This window comes from Chiloscyllium punctatum, chromosome 27 (assembly GCF_047496795.1).
Source record: "Chiloscyllium punctatum isolate Juve2018m chromosome 27, sChiPun1.3, whole genome shotgun sequence".
Taxonomy (NCBI): domain Eukaryota; kingdom Metazoa; phylum Chordata; class Chondrichthyes; order Orectolobiformes; family Hemiscylliidae; genus Chiloscyllium; species Chiloscyllium punctatum.
In genome coordinates, this window is record NC_092765.1 from 162,187 (window position 1) to 184,399 (window position 22,213).

The 22,213-nt window shown below is 40.8% G+C and overlaps 1 protein-coding gene across 3 annotated transcripts in view; it reads left to right on the forward strand.

Moving 5' to 3' along the window:
• LOC140453339 (importin subunit alpha-7) overlaps window positions 1-22,213 on the forward strand; it is a 98,688-nt gene that overhangs the window by 1,821 nt on the left and 74,654 nt on the right. Inside the window, exons 2-5 of one of the 3 annotated variants that reach the window (XM_072547884.1) lie at window positions 16,418-16,451; window positions 16,541-16,674; window positions 17,371-17,466; window positions 18,441-18,540. In XM_072547884.1, coding sequence (XP_072403985.1) covers window positions 16,576-16,674; window positions 17,371-17,466; window positions 18,441-18,540 — 295 coding nt within the window. In that variant the 5' untranslated portion in view covers window positions 16,418-16,451; window positions 16,541-16,575. Of the gene's footprint in view, window positions 1-16,417; window positions 16,452-16,482; window positions 16,675-17,370; window positions 17,467-18,440; window positions 18,541-22,213 lie in introns of those variants that run through there. The other 2 variants (XM_072547885.1, XM_072547883.1) reach the window with 2 other exon arrangements.

Sequence of the window (22,213 nt, forward strand, 5' to 3'; positions counted from 1 at the left end):
GTTAGTTTCACTTCTTTCATATGCAACTTTTTTTGAAAAGTTACATTCTCAGGTTAACTGTAACAATTGGTGTTATATGAAAGAAGTGAAACTAACATGGTCATTCTAACAGACGAGAGACTTAACAAACAATCAAGGCATTTTTCAATGTATAATTTTGGTTACATCACACTGTAAACCTTTGCTATAAATTTTGTGTCTTACAGTTGTATACTCCACAACCACCTGATGAAGGAGCAGCATTCCGAAAGCTAGTGCTTCCAATTAAACCTGTTGGACTATAACCTAGTGTTGTGTGCTTTTAACTTTGGACACCTCAGTCCAACACTGACATCTCCAAATTATGGAAAGTTCTTAGTTTTGAGTAGTGTTTTTGGAAACCTGTCAGTTTGGTGATGACTTTTAATCTTCTGATGGCATGGTGAGACCTCATAAATATGGAATTTGAAAGGTTATTTATCTGTTTAATTTAAAGGAATCATGAGACCTGCTCTGAAATCTGCCTCACAACAAACTTGGATGATTTGGTTGTTAAAGGGGAGCTTTTGCTGGGGTGTAGGATGTTTGCACCTGTTAATCTTCAACACTATCAGAGAGATCTTAGGAATGTTAGGTTTTTAATGTCTCCTTATTCCGAAATAAAATGGAGTTGCGAGCTTATAAGGTAGGTAATCAGTATCTTGACCTTTGTTACAAGGCTGATGTTATTGCCATGGAGTTGGACTTTTAGCAAGGAACAAACCATAGAAAGCTATGGCTTACCAGATTGTCTTAAGATATCCTTGAACCTAATGGGTCAGTCTGCAGGAATCTGAGAAAGTGATAGAGGTAACCTATTGCTCTTCACCAAGGCTACTTCAATAGCATCTTCCAAGCCCATGCCTTCTAAAACCTGGAAAGACGAGGGCAACAGATGCATAGAGCACCACCACTCTGCAAGTTCCCCTGCAAATCACACACCATTGTGACTTGGAGTCATTCTGCTGTTTCTTCACTGTTGCTGGATCAAAATTATTGAACTCCCTTGCTTCACTGCCCTGTAGGTGTACTGGCTGCCATCCTTTCCAGAGCAGTTAGGAATGGGGAATAAGTGCTGCTTAATCAGCAATGCCCACACCCCTTGGATAAATGAAATGGAAATGCAGGTGAGAGCTAGTGCTCAAATTGTAGAGAAAACAATTTGGAAGGATTTATGCATCTCTAAAATTTGCCTAGCTTTGGTTGAGTGAAAGGATCTCTGGGGTCACCCTTGTTGTAGAAGACAGCCTAGGGATAACTGGCTGGAAAAACAAGCAGTCATCAGCAGCTGTGAACAACTTTTGGACTGGTTCCTGAAGAATGAAATGTCCAGTTGAGGGACACAAGGGAAAGTGGGTACTGCAGATGCTGGAGATCAGAGTCGAAGAGTGTGGTGCTGGAAAAGCACAGTTGAATCGACGTTTCTGGGCACAAGCCATTCATCAGGAATGAGGCTTGTGGGCCAAAGGGGTGAGAGATAAATGGGAGGGGGCTGGGGGGAAGGTAGCTGGGAATGTGATAGGTAGATGAATGTGGGGGTGAAGCTGATAGGTCCGAGAGGAGAGTGGAGCTGCTCCACTCTCCGACTTATCACCTTCACCCCAACCTTCATCTACCTATCGCATGACCATATATCTTCCCCTGAGTGTCTCTTCCTCCCTCTCTCTTCCCTTCCTTTCTCTCCTCTTCCCCCAACCACACACACACACACCTACACACCTCTCATTTATCTTTCAGCCCCCTTGGCTCACAAGCTTCATTCCTGATGAAGGGCTTATGCCCGAAACATCAATTCTCCTGCTCCTTGGATGCTGCCTGATAGGCAGTGCTTTTCCATCACTACACTCTTCAACACTTGAGAGCCACAGTGAGCAATGAAGGGGTTTTTGGCCTTTTTAAATGTCAAATTGGAGAGCTTTTGTGGCAAACTGCTCGAAGGTCCAGGTTCAAGTCCCACCTACCCCAGACATTGTTGTAACATGTCTGAACAGATTGATTTAAAATATCTAAAAGTTAAATAGACCCTTTCTGTAGTTTGGAGTACAAGCTACCTCTTGTACATTGTATCGGCAATATTCCTTTTACATGTTTATTATAGTAAAAGTCATAATTTGCTATCTTGTCATTTTTCATAATTGACTGAAAAGATAATCAGTCACCACAGGATATTTCACTGTGATCATTGTAAATTAGCTACCCTCGTCCTTTTGGACCCGTCTGCAGCGTTCAACATGGTTAAATCTCCATCGTGCCTCTCTACTATTACTTGTATTTTTCTGTCTAATTAGAGCCAGAGAATTATTAGCAGTGGATTTTCTTCCTGCTTTGGCACTTTTGCCTCTGGTATCATCCAAGGATCAGTTCTTTTGCTATTTTCATCTATGTGCTGCCAAGTTACAGTATCATTCTAAGGGACAGTGTAGATTTTCATATATGCTACCTAACCAGCACCACTCACAACCATCTTTTTCCTTTACTTCTTTTTGTTTTCATGGGATGTAGGCGTCACTGGTAGAGCCAGAATTTGCTACCAAACCCTAATTACCACTTAAGTGGCTTGCTAGGTCATGTCAGAAGGCAGTTGTGTGTCAACCACATTGTTTTGGATCTGGAGACGATACCAGATGAAGACAGTAGATTTACTCAGACCATAAGACATAGGAGCAGCAATTAGGCCATTCTGCTTAGCCTAGTCTGCTCCACCATTCAATCATAGCTGATAAGTTTCTCAACCCCATTCTCTTGCTTTCTCCCCATAACCCTTGATCCTCAAAAACCTATCTACCTCCATCTTAAATATACTTGATAACCTGGCCTCCACTGTCTTCTGGGGCAATGAATTCTATACATTCACCACTCTCTCTGGCTGAAGAAGTTTATCCTTATCTCTAAAAAGTTTTCCCTTTACTATGGTATTCCCCCTGGTCTATCCAATCAATGGAAACCTCTTTCCAACGTCTACTCTGTCCAGGCAATTCAGTAATCAGTAGACTTCAATTAGATCACCCCCACCCCCAATCCTTCTAAACTCCATCGAGTATAAACCCAGGGTCCTCAAACTTTCCTCAAATGTTAAGCGTTTCATTCCTGGGACCATTCTCATGAACCTCCTCTGAACACACTGTAGGGCCAGTACACCCTTCCTGAGATATGGAGCCCAAAACTGTGCACAATACTCCAAATGTGGTCTGACCAGAGTCTTGGAGCCTTGGAAGTACATCCTTGCTTTTATATTCAAGTCATCTCAAAGTAAATGCCATCATTGCATTTGCCTTTCTAACTAGTGACTCAACCTGTGAGTTTATCTTGAGAGAATCCTGGACTAGAACTCCCAACTTTCTTTGCACTTCAGACTTCTGAATTTTCTCCTCATTGAGAAAATAATCCATGCCTGTGTTCTTCCTAAAAAAGTGCATGAACTCGCACTTTCCCACACTGGTACCCCTTGTGTCACTTCTTTGTCCACTCTCCTAACCTATCCAAATCTTTGTACAGCCTCCCTGCCTCCTCAATGCTACCTGTTCCTCTACCTATCTTTGTATTGTCCGCAAACTTAGCTAGAATGCCCTCAGTTCCTTCATCTAGGTCATAATGTATAAAGTGAAAGCTACTGTGAAGAATGTTGGTGAACTATGTAGGCTTTTCAGCAATCATTGTAGTCAACTTTTGCTGAGACTAGCTTTATAATTTCATGTTAATTTAACTTGAATTCCTTCAACTGCTATGTTGGCATTTGAATCCATGCTCTCAAAGCATTATCCTGGGCCTCAGTCCAATGACTGTATGACAATGTCACCAACTCCTCTATTATTTCTAAATTGTCAGACTACTTATCTGGCATCCAGTACTGGATGACCAAAAATTGCATACTGAAAAGACTGAATCAGTGTTTATGGTCACTGTACTAAAATCTAGCCCCCAATTATCAAATCCATTTCTCATCTTGAGGAGAGATCAATTTCTTTGTATTCATTCTTCAACTGTGGGTGTCACTGGCTGGGCCAGCATTTTTAAGGGTCAACCATAAGCCTTTTGGGTTTTATGGAGTCTCATATAAGCTAAACTGGGTATGAATGACTGACAGATCTTGTTTCCTGAAGGGTATTAGTGAACCAAATGGATTTTTAAGACAATTGACAGTGGTTACATTTTCTGACTTTATTTCCAGATTTTTATTGAATTCAGATTTCACCATCTGCCATGGTAGACTCAGATTCAAAACCCATGTCTCTAGATCATCATTAAGAGCAAAGTACTGCATTTACCTCTAAATCATAGATCTGATGGAAGTCTTAAAGATATTAACAGAATTGTTTGTAATGTATATGAATGATTTGGAGAATGTAGATGCCTGATTAGTAAGCTTGAGGGCAATGTAGAGATTGTGGAAGCTACAGGTAGTGAGGAGGATTGCCAGAGGGCACAGCACAATATAGATTTAATTTGGACAAATGCAAGGAAATTTGGAATATCTACTGCAGGAGGGAAGTACTGCAGTGAATAGTCAAACCCTTAGTAGTATCAGCATAAAGGGATCTAGGCATACAGGTTCGCAATTCCTGAAAGTGGTAACACAAGTAGATAAGTTAGTCGAGAAGGCATATGGCATGCTTGACTGATCAGTTGGGGTATAGAGAATAAAAATGGGTAAGTCATGTTGCAGCTGTATAGAATTTTAGTTGACCCTCATTTGAAATATTGTGTACAGTTCTGGTTGCCGCACTACCAGAAGGATATGGTTGCTTTGGAGAGGTTGCAGAAACAGTTTACCAAGATATTACCTGGTTTGGAGGGTTAGATTAGATTCCCTACAGTGTGGAAACAGGCCCTTTGGCCCAACAAGTCCACACTGACCCTCCGAAGAGTAACCCACCCAGACCCATTTCCCTCTGACTAATGCACCTAGCACTACGGGCAATTTAGCATGAACAATTCACCTGGCCTGCGATAGGAAACCCACGCAGACACTGGGAGAATGTGCAAACTCCATACAGACAGTCGCCCGAGGCCAGAATCGAACCTGGGACCCTGGTGCTGTGAGGCAGCAGTGCTAACCACTGAGCCACCGTATTACCTGTGAGGAGAGATTGGACAAACTTGATTTATTTTCACTTGAACTTTGAAGCATGAGAGGTGACCTGATTGAAGTTTACAAAATTACGAGGGGCGTGGAGAGTATGGATAATCGGAGTCTTTTTATCCCAAGGTAGAAATGCCAGTTATAGGTTTAAGGTAGGGGGTGAGTTTAAAGGAGATGAGAGACATGTGTTTCACGTGGTGGGTGGTATGTGCTGCCAGAGGAGGTGTTGGAGGTGAATAACATTAGCGATGTTTAAGAGGCACCTTGACAGGTATGACTAGGTTAGGAATAGAGGGATTTCAACCACATAGAGACAAAAGGTTTCTAGTTTAAAAAGGCATCATGTATTGGCACATTCTTGATGGACCAAAAGGCCTGTTCTTTTGCTGTTTTGTTCTTTGAAAAGACAGGATAGATAAAGACAAAAAGTAAAAAAACTGCGGAAACAAAATCAAAAATTGCTGAAGAGCCTCAGCAGGACTGGCAGCGTTTGTGGAGAGAAATCAACATTTCAGGACCAGTGACCCTTCTTCAGAAGTGTAGCAGTTAAAGGTAATTACTTCCACTGGTTGGGGATTCTAGAACTAGGGGGCATAATCTGAGAATGTGGGCCAAACCGTAGGAGAGCTGTTAGAAGGCAATTATATACAAAGGGTGGTAGATGTTTGGAACTCTCTCTCCTACATGCTGCAGTGGATTCTGGATCCATTGTTCATCTTAAATCTGAAAAAGATAATACCTTTGCATAACAAACAAATTTAAATATATGAATCAAAGGTAGGTATGTAGAGTTAGGCCATATATCTACCATGATCTTGTTGAATGGCAAAACAGACTCAAGGGGGGTGAATGGCCTGCTCCTGTTCCTGTTCCTGTTCCTGTTAGCTTGAGTGTCTGCTTTTACTAGACCAGTGATTTTATGACTATGCTGTCACCTACTCATCTGGTTGATTTGTAGTCTTGATGTCATATTTGATCTGAGATGAGCTTCTGATCTCTTATTTGTACCATCTGTAAGAAAGCCTGATTCTTCCTCTAAAATTGTTCAAATTTGCCCTTATCTCAGCTTATATGCTGAAATCCTTATCCATACTTTATGTCACTCCTTTTAAACCTACCACCTGAGATTGCATTTTTACTCATCTGATCTAATATCTCCTTATGTAATTCCTTATAGTAATTAAGTTATACTGCTGCTGTGAGTGCTTTAGATCGTTAAAGGTATAGTTAAATGTATGTTGCAATTCTTTAATTTTTATGTAGGTGCTAAAACAATGCCATCATTGATAATAGTTTGTCACTTTTCAATGGTCAGTAATGAAATTGAGTGTGATAGCAGGCGTAAGGTGCTGAATGGCCTACTCATGTTCCTCAATCATACGAATATGGGACTTGAATATAACACATGGGAGCATGATTAGGCCATTTGTTAATCTACCAACCCTGTTCTGCCACTCGGTAAGATCATGACTGATATGGTTTTGGTAGGAGAAAGTGAGGACTGCAGATGCTGGAGTTCAGAGTCAAAGATTATGGTGCTGGAAAAGCACAGCCATTCAGGCAGCGTCTGAGGAGAACGAGAGTCGATGTTTCGAGCATAAGTTCTTCATCAGGAATGTGGGGAGTCCAAGGGAGCTGAGAGATAAATGGGAGAAGGATAGTGCTGGGGCAAGTTAGCTGGAGATGTGAAAGGTAGATTAAGATGAGGAGTGATGGTGTTAGGGTGGAGTGGATAGGTGAGAAGATGGACAGGTAGGACAGTTCAAGAGGCTGGTGCTGGGTTGGATCTGGGATAAGGTGGGGGGAGGGGAGATGAGGAAACTGGTGAAATCGACATTGATCCCATGTGGTTGGAAAGTCCCAAGGCAGAAGATGAGGTGGATGTCTAGAATTTGCTAGTGGAAGAAGTCCAGGAATTGCATGTCCATGGTGGAGTGGGAGGAGAAGTTTACGTGTCCAGTCACAGGGCGGTGGGGTGTTTGATGTGTCCCAGAGATTTTCTCTGAAACGTTCTGTAAGTTGGCATCCTGTCTCCCCAATGTAGAGGAGACCACATCGAGAGCAACAGACGCAGTAGATGACATGTGTGGAGGTGCAAGAAAAATCTTTGTTGGATGTGGAAGTAACCTTTGGCCTTGGACGGAAGTGAGGGGAGAGGTGTGGGCACAGGTTTTACACCTCTTGTGTGGCAATGGAAGGTACTGGGAGTGGAGGGTGGGTTAATTGGGGGGGGGGGGGGGCGCTGACCCTAACAAGGGAGTCGCAGAGAGAATGGTCTCTGTGGAACGCAGATAGGTGTGGGAAAGGAAATGTATCTCTGGTGGTGGGGTCTGTTTGTAGATGGTGGACATGGCAGAGGATAATATGTATCTGAAGGTTGGTTGGGTGAAAGGTGAGGACTGGGAGTGGGGGAGGTGTTGAGGAGGTGTGCTAGAGAGCATTGTTGACCATGTGGGAGGGGAAATTGCAGTCCTTGAAGAAGGAGGCCATCTGGGATGTTTTGAAGTGGAATTGATCCTCCTTTGAAGCTGATGCGGCATAGGCAGTGGAATTGTGAGTAAGTGGTAGTGTTTTTGCAGGGGAGAGTGGGCGGAGAGTCCAGGTAGCTGTGGCATTTGATGGGTTTGAAGTAGATGTCCGTGTTGACTTGGTCAACCTCCTCGTGAGAGCATGAGGTGGTGCTAATATAGTCATTGATGTAGCGGTGGGGAATGGTGCTGGTATAGCTGCAGAAGATGGACTGTTCCACATACCTGATGAAGAGGTAGGCATGGCTCAGGTCCATGCAGGTGCCAATGGCTACCCCTTTGCTCTGAAAGCCATGGGTACCCACATGGGCCCGAGCTATGCCTGCCCCTTCACCTGGTATGTGGAACAGTCCATCTTCCGCAGCTACACTGACACCATTCCCCACCTTTTCCTCCACGACATCGATGGCTTTATCGGCACCACCGCATGTTCCCACAAGGAGATTCAGCACTTCTTCAACTTCACTAACACCTTCCACCCTGACCTCAAGTTCACCTGGACCATCTCAGCCACCTCCCTCCCTTTCCTGGACCTCTCCATCTCCATTTCCAGCAACTGACTCAACACAGACATCTACTTCAAACAGACCGAATCCCACAGCTACCTAGACTACACCTTACTCCCAATTCCTCCGCCTATGCCGCATTCCAGAGAATATCTCTGGGACATACACACTAAGCAACCCCACTGATCTATGGCCAGACACTTCAATTTCCGCTCCCACTCCACCAAGGACAAGCAAGTCCTGGGCCATCTCCACCACCACATTCTAGCCACCGACACCTGGAAGAAGAATGCCTCACCTACTGCCTTGGGACCCTCCAAAAACATGGAATCAATGTGGATTTCACCAGTTTCCTCATGTCCCCTCTCCCCCACCTTTATCCCAGATCCAACTCGGCACCGCCCTCTTGAACTGTCCGACCTCTCCATCGTCCTTCCCACCTATCTGCACCATCCTCCACTCTGACCTATCACCATCAGCCCTCATCCTTATTCGACCTATCGCATTTACAGCTACGTTCCCCTCAGCCCCCCTCCTATTTATCTCTCAGCCTCCTTGGGGCCCCCCACATTCCTGATGAAGAGCTTATGTACAAATCTCCTGCTCCTCAGATGCTGCCTGACCAGCTGTGCTTTTCTAGTGCCACATCTTTTGACTCTGATCCAGCTTTGGTCTCAATGCCACTTTCTTGTCTACCCCATAACCCTTGACTCCCTTGTCGATCAAAAATCTATCAAACGTGTCTTGAATAAATTTAATGGCATGATTTCCACAACTTTCTGGGGAAGATAATTTCGCAGACTAACAACTCTGAGAGAAACATAATTCTTGTTCTTAAATTGTGTCCCTGTATTTGTATAGTTGTGCAAAACTTCCCAACTTGTATGCTCCAATTCCCTTGCAGTAAATTCCAATTGTCCTTTGCCTTCCAAATAACTTGCTATTCCTGCATTCTGAAGCTTTTTAAACTTCCTTCAGGATTGCTGGCTAGGCCAGCATTTATTCTGCATCCCTATAATTTTGTGATTCATGTAACAGGAAGCCCAGGATTTTTGCTGATGTTGTATTCTTCCTGCCAAAGTGGACAAGTATACATTTTCCCAAATTAAACTCTATCGGGCAAATGTTTGCACATTCACTTCCCTAACTACATCCATTTGCAGACTCTTCACCTCCTTTTGACAACTTTATTTCCTGCCTTTCTTTATGTCATCAGCAAACTTAGTTACCATACTTTCAGCCCCCGGATCCATGTCATTGATATTGTTAATTGTTGAAGCCAAAACTCTGATGCATGTGGCACTCTACTTTTATCCCTAAACTGTTTTTTCTGTTTGCTAGCTAATCCTTTATTCATGCTACTCTGCAACGCCAACAGCATGTAGTATTATTTTGTATAGTAAATTCTAATGAGGCACCCTTGTCAAATGCCTTTTAGAAATCCAAGTACACCATATTTGTCAGTTCCCATTTATCCACCTTGTGTGTTTCTTCATCAAAAAATTCAAAATTTAAACACTATTTCCCTTTCACAAAGCTATATAAACTTTGCCTAATCTCACTATTACGCATGTAATCTTTTTAATGGATTTTAGTAATTTCCCTAACTAGCCTATAGTTTTCCTGCTTTCTATCTACTCCTTTTCTTGAATAAAAATGTTACATGCTTATTTTCCAATTTGCTGTTTCCTTTGCAGGACATGAGAAATTTTGGAAGACGTTAACAAAGCATCTACTACCTCTAGAGCCAATTTTACAATCCTAGAATGCAAGGCATCTGACTCTGGACATTTGTCAAACGTTTTAGTTCTAATAGTCTTCCCCCATCTTTTTCCGAAGATGGTGATTACTTTACTTTAAGTTCTTTCTTTATGTTCACCTCAAAGTCATACAGAAGTAGACCCTTTGGTCCATGCTGACCAAGTTTCCCAAATTAAACTAGTCCCAATTGCCTGCATTTGCCCCATATCCCTCTAACCTTTTCCTATTATTTGTACCTATCCAAATGTCGTTTAAATATTGTAACTGTATCTGCATCTAACACTTCCTCTGGCAGTTTATTCCACATATGAACTACCCTCCATGAGGAAAAAGTTGTCCCTCAGGTCCCTTTTTAAGTATTTCTCATTTTAGCTTAAAAATATGTCCTCTAATTTTGAAATCCCTCACCCTAGGGAAAAGACCTTTGTTTTCACCTTAACTGTGCCCCTCATGATTTTGTTGACAAACTGCCTATGTCAACAAGACAGAAATGTGAGCTTTTAAGGTCTGGCTGAGGCTGATGTTTAAGTATCTATGGGAAGATTTTCTTTAAGTCTTCTACATTGAAGATCAACACAAAATACAACATAGTTCAACATAGTTTACCATGAGCATCATATGAACTGTGCTAAGGTATTGTGTTTGAATGAAAATAATTTACAATTTAACCTCCAAGATATTGATAATGATGGATTCAGTGGTGATAATGCCATTGTATATCAAGGGTGATTGTTAGGTTCTGTGTTTGGAAGTGGTCATTGCATGACATTTATGTGGCACAAATGTTTGCCACTGCCAATACAAACTTGTTCAGGACTTGCTGCATTTGGACATGGACTACTTCAGTATCTGAGTAGTCACAAATGGTGCTGAACATTGTGTAATCATTGGTAAAAATCTTTATATCTGACACTATGATATAAGGGAACTCATTGATGAATCAGCTGAAAATGGTTGGTCCTAGAACACTTCCTTGAGGAACCCCTGCAGAGATGTCCTGGATCTGAGATGACCAATCTCCAAAAACCAGTACCACCATCTTTTGCTGTAGGTAAGCCTCCAACCAGTGAAGAATTTTACCCCAATTCTGGCTGAATGTAGTTCTGCTAGGGTTCCTTGATGTTAAAAGCTCTCACATCACCTCTGGGGTTCAGTTCTCTTATCTATGTTTGAGCTAAGACTGTATTGAGGTCATGAGTTGAGTGGCCCTGGTGGAACCCAAACAATGTCAATAAACAAGCTATTACCAGGTAAGTGCTTTTTTAACACATTGTTAAAGACACCTTCCATCATTTTTGTTTGATGATCAGTAGTAGACTGATGGGACAGTGAGGGACTCGTTTGGATTTATCCTACCTTTTTAGCATGCAGGATATACCTCGGCAAGTTTCCATATTGGGCAGATAACAGTGTTGTAGCTGTACTAAAACAACTTGACTAGTGACATGGCAGGTTCTGGGGCACAGGTCCTCAGTACTCTTGTTGGAATGTTGACAGGGTCTATAGACTTTGTAGTATCAACTCCTCAACTCAATTCTTGATATGGTGGATTGAATCGACTGGGCTGAAGGAGAAAGAGCAGTAAATGCTGGAGATAAGAGTCTTAAAATGTAGCGCTGGAAAACGCAGGTCCGGGAGCATCCAAAGCACAGGAGAGTCGCCATTTTGGTGAGACATCAACTTTCTTGCTCCTCAGATGCTGTCTGACCTGTTGTGCTTTTCCAGCACCACTCTTCTCGACTCTAATTGGCTGAAGACTGAAATCTTTGATGCTGGGACTTCTGGAGGAGGTTGACTCTTGACACTTCTGGGTTAATATTCTTGCAAATGTTTCAGCCTTGTCCTTTGCATTGGTGTGTTCAAAGTCGCAACACTATGGAGAAGTGCTCTACTCAATATAAAGACAATATTTCAACACTCCTACTGATCCATCAGAGACTAGATCTTAAAAAGCAGAGAGCTTAAATCTCTTGAGGGAGGCTGACTTTTAAAGATTGCTTGTTTATGACTCCATGTAAAGTATGGAGTATGGGTTGCTGCAAAGTATATGGGATGTTTTGGTTAAATCTGTCTCTTAATATGCAGTTTGTTCTGTGTTCAATCATAATTTGCATGTTAATTTTGGATAAAGGAATATCACTAGGGGCAGCACTGTGGCTCAGTGGTTAGCACTGCTGCCTCACACGAGTTCCGTTCTCTCGGGCAACCGTCTGTGTGGAGTTTGCACATTCTCCCCGTGTCTGCGTGGGTTTCCTCCGGGTGCTCCGGTGGTTTTCCTCACACAATCTAAAGATGTGCAGGTCAGGTGAATTTGCCATCCTAAATTGTCCATAATGTTAGGTGCATTAGTCAGTGGTAAATATAGGGTAGGGGAATGGGTCTGGGTGGGTTACTCTTCGGAGGGTCAATGTGGACTTGTTGGGCCAAAAGGCCCGTTTCCATATTGTAGAGAATCTAATCTAATCTAGCATCACAATCACATAATTGTAACAATGCAAAACATATCCATTCAGCTCATTGAGCCTGCACCAGTTCTGTTACCTAGTGCCAATATCCTGCCTTTTCCCATATCCTTGCACACCTTGTCTATCCAAGACCTTCTTGAATGCCTCAACTGAACCTGCTGTTTCCTACCTACTTGTGTGAAAATGCTTTTTTTCACATTGCCCTTGCTTTGTTTGCACATCATTTTAAATCTGTTCTCTCTTGTTCTTTTTCCTTTTTGAGTAGGAACAGCTTCTACTATTTACTATGTACAGTCCAATCATGATTTTGAAAACTGTCAAACCTCTCAGCTTTCTTCTTTCGAAGGAGAACATCCCAACTTCTTCAATCTATCCTCCTCACTGAAGTTTCTCATTCCTAGAATTATTCTTGCAAATCACTTCTGCACTGTCCCAGTGCATTCAAACCTTTCCTATAATGTGGCACCCACAAATGTACACCATACTCAAGCTGAAATCGAACGTGTTTTGTACAAGTTCAACATCACATCCCTGCTCTTGTGATATATGCCCAGTTAATAAAACCAAAAACACAATATGCTTTAATTGATCTCTGCACCTGTCCTGCCACCGTAATGATCTGTGCATGTATGCACTCAGGTACCTCTGCTCCTGTACCCCTTATTTTCTTTCAATTTTGTTCCGAACAAACTGTATCATCTCACACGTCTGTATTGAATCTCATTTGCCACCTATCTGCCCACTCCATCAACTTGTCAATGTCCTTTTGAGTTCCACACTGTCAGTTTCATGGTTTACAAGTCTTCCAAGTTTTATGCTTTCTGCAAACTTTGAAATTGTTCTCTGTACAAAAAGATCCAGATCATTAATATAAATTAGGAAAAGTAAGGGTCCCGATTCTAACCCTTGGGGGATCCCACAACAAACTTTTCTCTAGTCCAAAAGATTGACCTTCTCTGTTTCCCCTCAGTCAGCCAGTTCTGTGCCAAGTTGCAACTGTCTATTTTATTTCATGACCTACATCTTATCCTCTCAAGTTTGTGTGGCACTGTATCAAACACCTTCGACATCAAATAGCATTTTTTTCATCAACCCTTTCTGTTATCTCTTCAGAAAACTCCAGCAAATTAGTTAAACACTATTTCCCTCTTAGAAGTTGCTCTGAATTTTCCGAATCAACCCAACTTTGCCTTTATGACTATTAATCTTATCCAGAATAATTACTTCTAGAAGTTTCCCCACCACCGATGTTAAACCAACTGGTTTCTAATTGCTAGGATCATCCTTACATCCTTTCTTGAATAAGGCTGTATTGTTTGCAATTCTCCAGTTTTCTGGCACCTCAAGTCTAAGGAAGACTGAGATCATGGCCAGTGCCTCTGAAATTTCTACCCTTACTACCTTCACAATCCTTGGATGCATCTCATCTGGTTTGGTGTCTTGTCAAGTTGAAGTGCCAACAATCTATTCAAGACTACTTGCTTATTAATTTTGAGCCCTTATAATGACAGTTGCCACGCCTCTCAATGACCTGAGTAGCAGCATTCTCCTTTGTAAAGTTAAGTATTGTTGATTTTCTACATTACTGTTTTCTGTAGTGTTAAAACCTGTTCTGTTTTGTAGAAATTTGTGGCTTTATTCCATTAGTCAGTAATTGGGATTTATTGTCATGTGTATTTTAAACAAAAAGTTTAGATCCCTGCCCTGATCCTGTCCAAAGTTGGAAATCTGGTCTGGGAGCATAGCATAAAATATTTCTTCAGAATGAGAAGTAATATTGAAACATACAAGACTTTGAGTGTATTTGACATATAATGAGAGAATATGTTTCCTTGCTGGGTAGCCCAGAAGCATGGAGCACATTTTAAAAATGTCTTCCATTTACAGCAGCATGAGAATAAATATCTTCTGTGAGGCATTATCTTTGGAATTATCTAGCCCAAAGTGTGGTGGAGACTGAGGCATTGAGTTTATTCAATAATAAGTTGATCAGATTTCTTATCTGGAAGGGAGTTGAGGGTCACATGGATTAGGGAAGGTGGCAATGGGGAAGATAAAGACAGGCAACTTACTGCTACTATTTTTTTTCAGTTTTTGATTAAAGCAGAACAAAGAAACAATGCTGTTGAATTTCAGCAGGAGTTGTACTGATTTCAGTCTATAAAGGCACACATAGCAGTGGCTGGAGCTTTACATAAATCAAATTTGTCTGGTGAGATTCTGTCAATGCATTTTGCTATGACAGATTGCATTTCCCAATACAATAGGGTAAAACACTGTACCTTTACCCTATTGTCATGCACATTTAGATGAACTCAGTATCAGCTACAGAAAGATGAATGGGTTTTTCAAGATCGACTCAAAATTCACTCATCATTGAATACTTACTAAGTTCTTACTTGTAACTTTGCTGAAAGAAATTGTAACAGAGACATTTCCTTAATGTAATGAAATCAATTTTTAAATAAAAACTAGATTAGTCTATTTCCATTTTCTTTACCCCAATTCCTTATTTGTGCTGTTTATTGAAAATAATATTCTGTACTTTTAATATCTTCCATTGAAAATCCGTATCAAACTAATCCTTTATTTTCATGACGGTTGAGAAATGGCATTTTGTTCTCTTTCTCGCATTCTCTCTCTCTTGCATTCACTGTCTGTCAGCCTCTGTGTGTGTTTCTCTCTCTCTCTGGCTTTTTCGGTCTCACATTCGCTCTGTCTCATTCGCCCACGCATACACTTTTGCTTTTCTCCTGTTTCCTTCCGTATAACATTATTTGGCATATTCTGAGCCATTGAATTTTTACTACATTGCTTATTTTGTCAGTTATTTTATTAACTGTACTTCAGATTTAATATGTTTGCTAACTGTTGTGAAAAATAATTGATTTTCCTACAATACATTTTTTAGTAAAGTCCTTCAAGACAGATTACAGGGCATTCTAGTATAACATGATGGTTGTCTCCCTCTGCACCCTCACACTATGGGAAATCATATTCTGGGAAACAGCTATAGAAAGTTGCTGAAGAAGATCACAATTGCAAATCGTTAAACCCATTCAGGAGAATGTTCGCATAATCCAAGCAGCGTCCACAATTCATCAAGCACGTTATAGCCAACTCGCGTTGATTAAATGCACGTTATACCAGAACGACCTGAACTTCATTCCTACCACCTTCCCTTTTGCTATAATGAGATGGCTGTGCAACTTCTGGTTCAACAAAGGGCCATAGAATCCTGATTGGAGGAGTTCGTACATGGAATTATGGGAAAAATAGGCATGGATTTAGGATACCATCTGTTCAAAGACTGAACAGGAAAATGAGGTTGGATATAGGTTCATAGTCTACAAGGAGATAGATACTTTTAATCCCTGGATCAGGTGGGACTTGAACCCACACTTTCTGGCCCAGAGGTAGGGACATTATTTATTGCACCTTAAAAGGCGTTCCATTTCTATTCATAGATACTCCTCCAGAAGAACGAAGGGGATTTGATTGAGGTAAATAAAATGCGAGAGGGGACAGTCTCAAACAAGAAGTCATGGATATAGAATGAGAGAAGTAGTTTCTGTTTATCTCAGTTTTGAACCTACTTCTCTCAGGGTTGTGAATCTGTGGAACTCACGCCCTCCGGGTGCATTGGAAGTGTGGAATCAATCAACAGATTCAAGAAACAAATATTTATGTTTTTGATGAAAAGTTGAATAAAGGGTTATGAGGACAGGCAGGAAAGTGGATTTGAGACCAAGATAAGATCAGCCATGATCATGTTAAATGTAGAGAACACGCTGAAAGGGCTGAATTGCCTTCTAATTTCTATTGTTTTATGTTTCTGTGTTCAAAGCCTACCTCACTGACCAACCTTTTCCAGCAATTTCTGCCTTTGTTTCTTTTAGTTAGCTGTTTTGCTTTCTCAGTGTCAAATTTTGCTTTTGAAACTGCTTCTGTGAAGCACCCTGAGATGCTTTGCTACACTGAAGGTAAAATACAAGTGTATTTTATTTGTTGAATTGTCTCTATGTTCACTATGATGATGCATTGTTATTTTTCCAGCAGGCATAACTCTGAATTTGCCACAGTAAACTTGGGGGTACAGTAATAGCATTCTCGCATACATTTGTCAATGCTAATTTTGTAATGATGGATTTTACTGTTTAAGCATGAAACTTTTCTCTATAGAAACCACGGCTAGTCCAGCAAAAGATAATTGCAGAATGAATCGTTATAAGAATAAAGCATTAAATCCTGAGGAATTGCGTAGGAGAAGGGAGGAAGAAGGGATTCAGCTAAGGAAACAAAAACGAGAGCAACAGGTATGCACCTTTGGTTAATTTGAATCATTTTATTTCCAACTGTTTCAAAGTATAACAAACCAATTTGAATGTTGCTGGCTAATTGGACCTTAGCAATTTAACCTTGAGTTCAGTGACAAATTGACTTCTACCACCCAAAAATGTCTCGGAAGAATAGGCAAGTGCACAATCCAATGATCAATTATTAATTTTTTTGTTTGTGAAGAAAGTTGACTCCTGTTTTTGCAGATATAACAGTAATCAATTACTTTTGAAATCACTTGATTCTTAGATCACTTGATTGTAAGATGGCATAAAATGTGACATGGCACTGCATAACAGTTCATTGATTCCAAAAATCTAAGATGTCATGATTAGTTTAGTATTTCCTACTCCGTAAGAAACAATATTTTTTAAAACTGTTCTTTAATCTAATTGCAGTTGGCATTATTATTGCTTATTTACAAAATGAAACAGAAGAACGTTGTACACGATAGTTGAGATGTTCTTGGGATTCTGGACTGCTTTTTGAAACTGTTACATAATTCTTTTGAAAATTATCGCATACTTTTATTTACTGTGTAACCATTTTGGATAACACGAGGTTATCAAACCATTTATGGAATGTCCATAGTTTAATTGTTGATTATAAAATGGTTATTTTATGGAAAAATGAGCAATATTAGAATTCTGATGCAAAGTATTACTCTTTTCCAGCTATTTAAAAGGAGAAATGTGGAGCTTATAAATGAAGAATCAGCCTTATTTGAAAGCCCTCTCATGGATTCATATGTCAGTTCAACTGCAGCAGGGGTAGGAGCGATGTGATGAATGACTCAGTGTTAATGGATCATTCCAGTTTGTTTAAACAGTTTGTTTAAATGGTAAAGTTAAGAATTTTGAATTAACAACTTTGAGTGCAAAAGGAAAATTGGGAAATTGAGTTCAATAGATTTTGTAATTTGTAGACTAATGCATGAAGAAATGACAATCAAAACAGTTGTTGTCACTCAGTAATGTTTCCTTTAAAGAAGGAAATCTCAGTGCTATGAGTGATGAACATAAGACTTTAGAATATCTCCTAAGTCCATCCATCAATATGTCCACCACCATCAAATCTCCTCAACACTGACTTAAAAAGTGCAACATTTGTGCTGTAAATGTCATTTCTTTATTCAACTAAAAATAAAGGCAAGCATTAAGAAATGGTGACACTAGTGTTTGAACAATTTAAATTAATTTGGGAAGAGTCATGATTTAAAAGCATGTTTGTATTAAGAGATAATGGTAAAATATTGAAATTTATACTGATTAGTTATGTTTTTTTTAAATTCCAAATTGATGCAATTGAATTCAAATAAATGGTTAAAACATATTCATAATGCTTAAATTGTGTCAGCCAGGTTTCTTGGTGAACTGCTTTATTTGGAGTTTCTGTCCTTCATGTTTTTTCAGTGCCCAGCTGGATGCAAATCCAACCTTGCAAGGCTTTATAGTTGTAAAAATAAAACATGTTGGAAATACTCAGGATGTCTGCCAGCATCTGTGGAGTAAAATAACGGAGTTTATATTTTAGGTCTGAACTGTGAACTTTGGTTTTTTCTCCTCACAGATGCTGCCAGATCTGTTGAGTATTTCTAGCATTTTCTCTTACTCTAGATTTCCAGCACCCAAAACTTTTCTTATTGTATCACTAAAATTACTTTCCTGTGAACGTTTATGTCTTTCTGGATTGTTACGAAAGAAGTTGTACTATTTGTATCTTCTAAATTGTATTTTCAATTCAGGAGGGTGTGATCACAAGGGAAATGGTACAGATGCTTTTCTCTGATGATACTGAGCAGCAGCTAGCTACCACTCAAAAATTTCGAAAATTGCTTTCCAAAGGTAATTAAACTTCACTGAAAACTGAAGGAAACGTGGATGAGGTCAAAAATTGCTAAATGAATGATAGTTGTAGGGCAGTGTCCCCTACAAAATGATTATCTGCCCTTTTAAGGCATGTAAGAGTGGAAGGCTGGTTAAATTTAATTGGATTGTTTGTATTGACGGACCAAAATTAATAATGGCACTTCATAGAAGATTGAACGAGCACACACAAATTCACGTATTTCTAGCCATGCCACATGTATTATTATTGTCCAAAGTACTGTAAGTCAAACACCACTTTTTTTCTGAAATGGCAGTTTTCATAATCATAAGAGATATATTGTAGAGGCGAAAGCCCTTCCAGCCCTTCATTAATGTAGGTTTCTTAGACTAACATTACAAAACTCATTCCATAATTTCATTTTCTCTCAATCATATAAAAATTTGAAATGCATTTTGTCACTTCTAACACTTGAATACAGTTTTTGATTGCACATGGATTGTAGTAAATACTCCAGAACCCATATCATTAAAACAATCCTCTGGCCATCAAAACTGCTCTACCATTTTAATAAGATCATAAGTGAACTGACTGTGGCCTTAATTTCACTTCTTTCAGCCTGCTGCTCATAATCCTGACTCCACAGTAGATAAAGATCTGTCGAACCCCACTTTGAATTTATTCAATAATTCAGCTACTACTGCTCTCTGTGGAAGAGAAGTTGAAAGGCCAGATATACCCTCTAGAGGATGAAATTTCTCCCAGTCTGTCTTTAAATAGGAGATTCCTTACTTTTTTAAACTGTGCCCCATAGATCACCACATCTGACTAACCTCTGTTCCTACCCTATCAAACTTGGTCAGAATCTTGTTTGTTCTAAAAAGGCAATCTCTCACTTTTTCAAATGAGTACAGACCCAAATCTTTCATCATTAAAGAAACTCTTCATCCCAGGATTCCATCTGGTTGGACTTCTCATAAATCATAGAATCCCAACAGTGCAGAAGCAGGCTATTTAGCCAATTGAGTCCTATACTGACCCTCTGAAGAGCATCCCACCCAGACCCACCTTATCCCATGGCTAATCCGCCCAGCCTGCATATCCCTGGCAATTTAACAGGGCCAATACACCAAAGAAAGCGAATGCAATGTTGTCTCTTATCTCAAGAGGGTTGGAATATAAAAGCAGAGATGTACTACTAAGACTTTATAAAGCTCTGGTTAGGCCCCATTTGGAGTACTGTGTCCAGTTTTGGTCCCCACACCTCAGGAAGGACATACTGGCACTGGAACGTGTCCAGCGGAGATTCACACGGATGATCCCTGGAATGACAGGTCTAGCATATGAGGAACGGCTGAGGATACTGGGATTGTATTCGTTGGAGTTTAGAAGATTAAGGGGAGATCTAATAGAGACGTACAAAATAATACATGGCTTTGAAAAAGTGGATGCTAGAAAATTGTTTCTGTTAGGCGAGGAGACTAGGACCCGTGGACACAGCCTTAGAATTAGAGGGGGTCATTTCAGAACGGAAATGCGGAGACATTTCTTCAGCCAGAGAGTGGTGGGCCTGTGGAATTCATTGCCACGGAGTGCAGTGGAAGCCGGGACGCTAAATGTCTTCAAGGCCGAGATTGATAGGTTCTTGTTGTCTAGAGGAATTAAGGGCTACGGGGAGAACGCTGGCAAGTGGAGCTGAAATGCGCATCAGCCATGATTGAATGGCGGAGTGGACTCGATGGGCCGAATGGCCTTACTTCCACTCCTATGTCTTATGGTCTTATGGTCTTATAAAACTGCACCACTTTGGGTTGTAGGAGGACACCAGAGCATCCTGTGGAAAGCCACACAGACGCTGAAAGCATGAGCAAATTCCAAACAATCGCCTGAATGTCGAATCAAATTGGGATCCCTGGTGCTGTGAGGCAGCAGTGCTAACCACTGAGCCACCATACCACCTTCTTAGTATTGCTTCACAGGCATATATCCTTTCTTCAGTCAGGTGACCAAGTACTCGAGGTACAGTCATACCAATGTACTAGGTAAAAACAATGACTGCAGATGCTGGAAACCAGATTCTGGATTAGTGGTGCTGGAAGAGCACAGCAGTTCAGGCAGCATCCGAGGAGCAGTAAAATCGACGTTTCGGGCAAAAGCCCTTCATCAGGAATAAAGGCAGAGAGCCTGAAGCGTGGAGAGATAAGCTAGAAGAGGGTAGGGGTGGGGAGAAAGTAGCATAGAGTACAGTAAATGACCTGGGAGTTGCAGTGGGAGAGGGACTCCCTGAGATTCTTGTAGATAGAGGAGGAAAACTTCTTCAAGGCAGGCATCCTTGCAAGAGGATTCGCATACCAATGTACTGCCCAGTTGAAGCAAAGCTTCTTTACTTCTATACTCCTTTTCCTTTTTCAAGTTCCATTCCTAATTTCTTAACGTAAGTGCGCCCTAAATTTTCATACAGGTAGTTATAGAGTCATAGAAAAGTACAGCATGGAAACAGACCCTTAGGTCCAACTCATCCATGCCGACCAGATATCCAAAGCTACTTTAGTCCCATTTGCCAGCACTTGGCCCATATCCCTTTAATCTCATCCAGGTGCCTTTTAAATGTTGTAATTGTACCAGCTGCCTCCACTTCCTCTGGCAGTTCATTCCATTCGCACACCACCCTCTGTGTGAAAACGATGCCCCTTAGGTCCCTTTTAAATTGTTCCCTTCTCACCTTAACCTATGCCCTCTAGTTTTCGACTCCCCCACCACAGGCAAAAGACCCTGTATATTTACCTTATTCATGCACCTCATGACTTTATAAACCTTTTAAGGTCACCCCTCAGTCTCTGAAGCTCCAGGGAAAACAGCCTCTCCCTGTGACTCAAACCCTCCAAACCCGCCAACATCCTTATAAATCTTTTCTGAACCCTTTCAAGTTTCACAACTTCGTTCCGTAGGAGGGAGACCAGAATTGTACACAGTATTCCAAAAGTGGCTGAACCAATGTCCTGTAGAGCTGCAACATGACCTCCCAACTCCTATACTTGACATTCTGATCAATAAAGGCAAGCTTGCCAACTGCCACCTTCACTATCCTGTCTGCCTGCGACTTCACTTTCAAGGAACTGTGAACCTGCGCTCCAAGGTCTCTTTCTTCAGCAACTCTCCCCAGGACCTTACTATTAAGTATGTAATTTCTGTCCTGATTGGCCTTTCCAAAATGCAACACCTCCCATTTATCTAAATTAAACTCCATCAGCCATTCCTCAGCCCATTGGCTCATCTGATTAAGATCCCATTGTACTCAGAGGTAACCTTCTTCACTGTCCATTATACCTCAAATTTTAGTGTCATCTGCAAACTTACTAACAATACCTCCTACGTTCATGTCCAAATCATTTATATGAATGATGAAGGTTGCGTTCTTGTGCAACCCCGCATTATAAAAAAAATCGCGCTTTAGAAGCAGCGCTTAATGTGTTGGGAGTGTAATCATGTTACAGCCAGCATACATTTTAGACGTTCGGAGTTCTTCAATCCTCCATCTTTTGTATCCTTACTACCAGTTTTAAGATCTTTCATTTGCACTTTTTATCAAGTTTTTAATTGCCATTTGTAAGCTCTTATTCGATTTGTTATCTTTATTTTGCAGTGAACATATGTGGATGGCCTTGAGGTTTGCTTTGTTAAAACACTGTT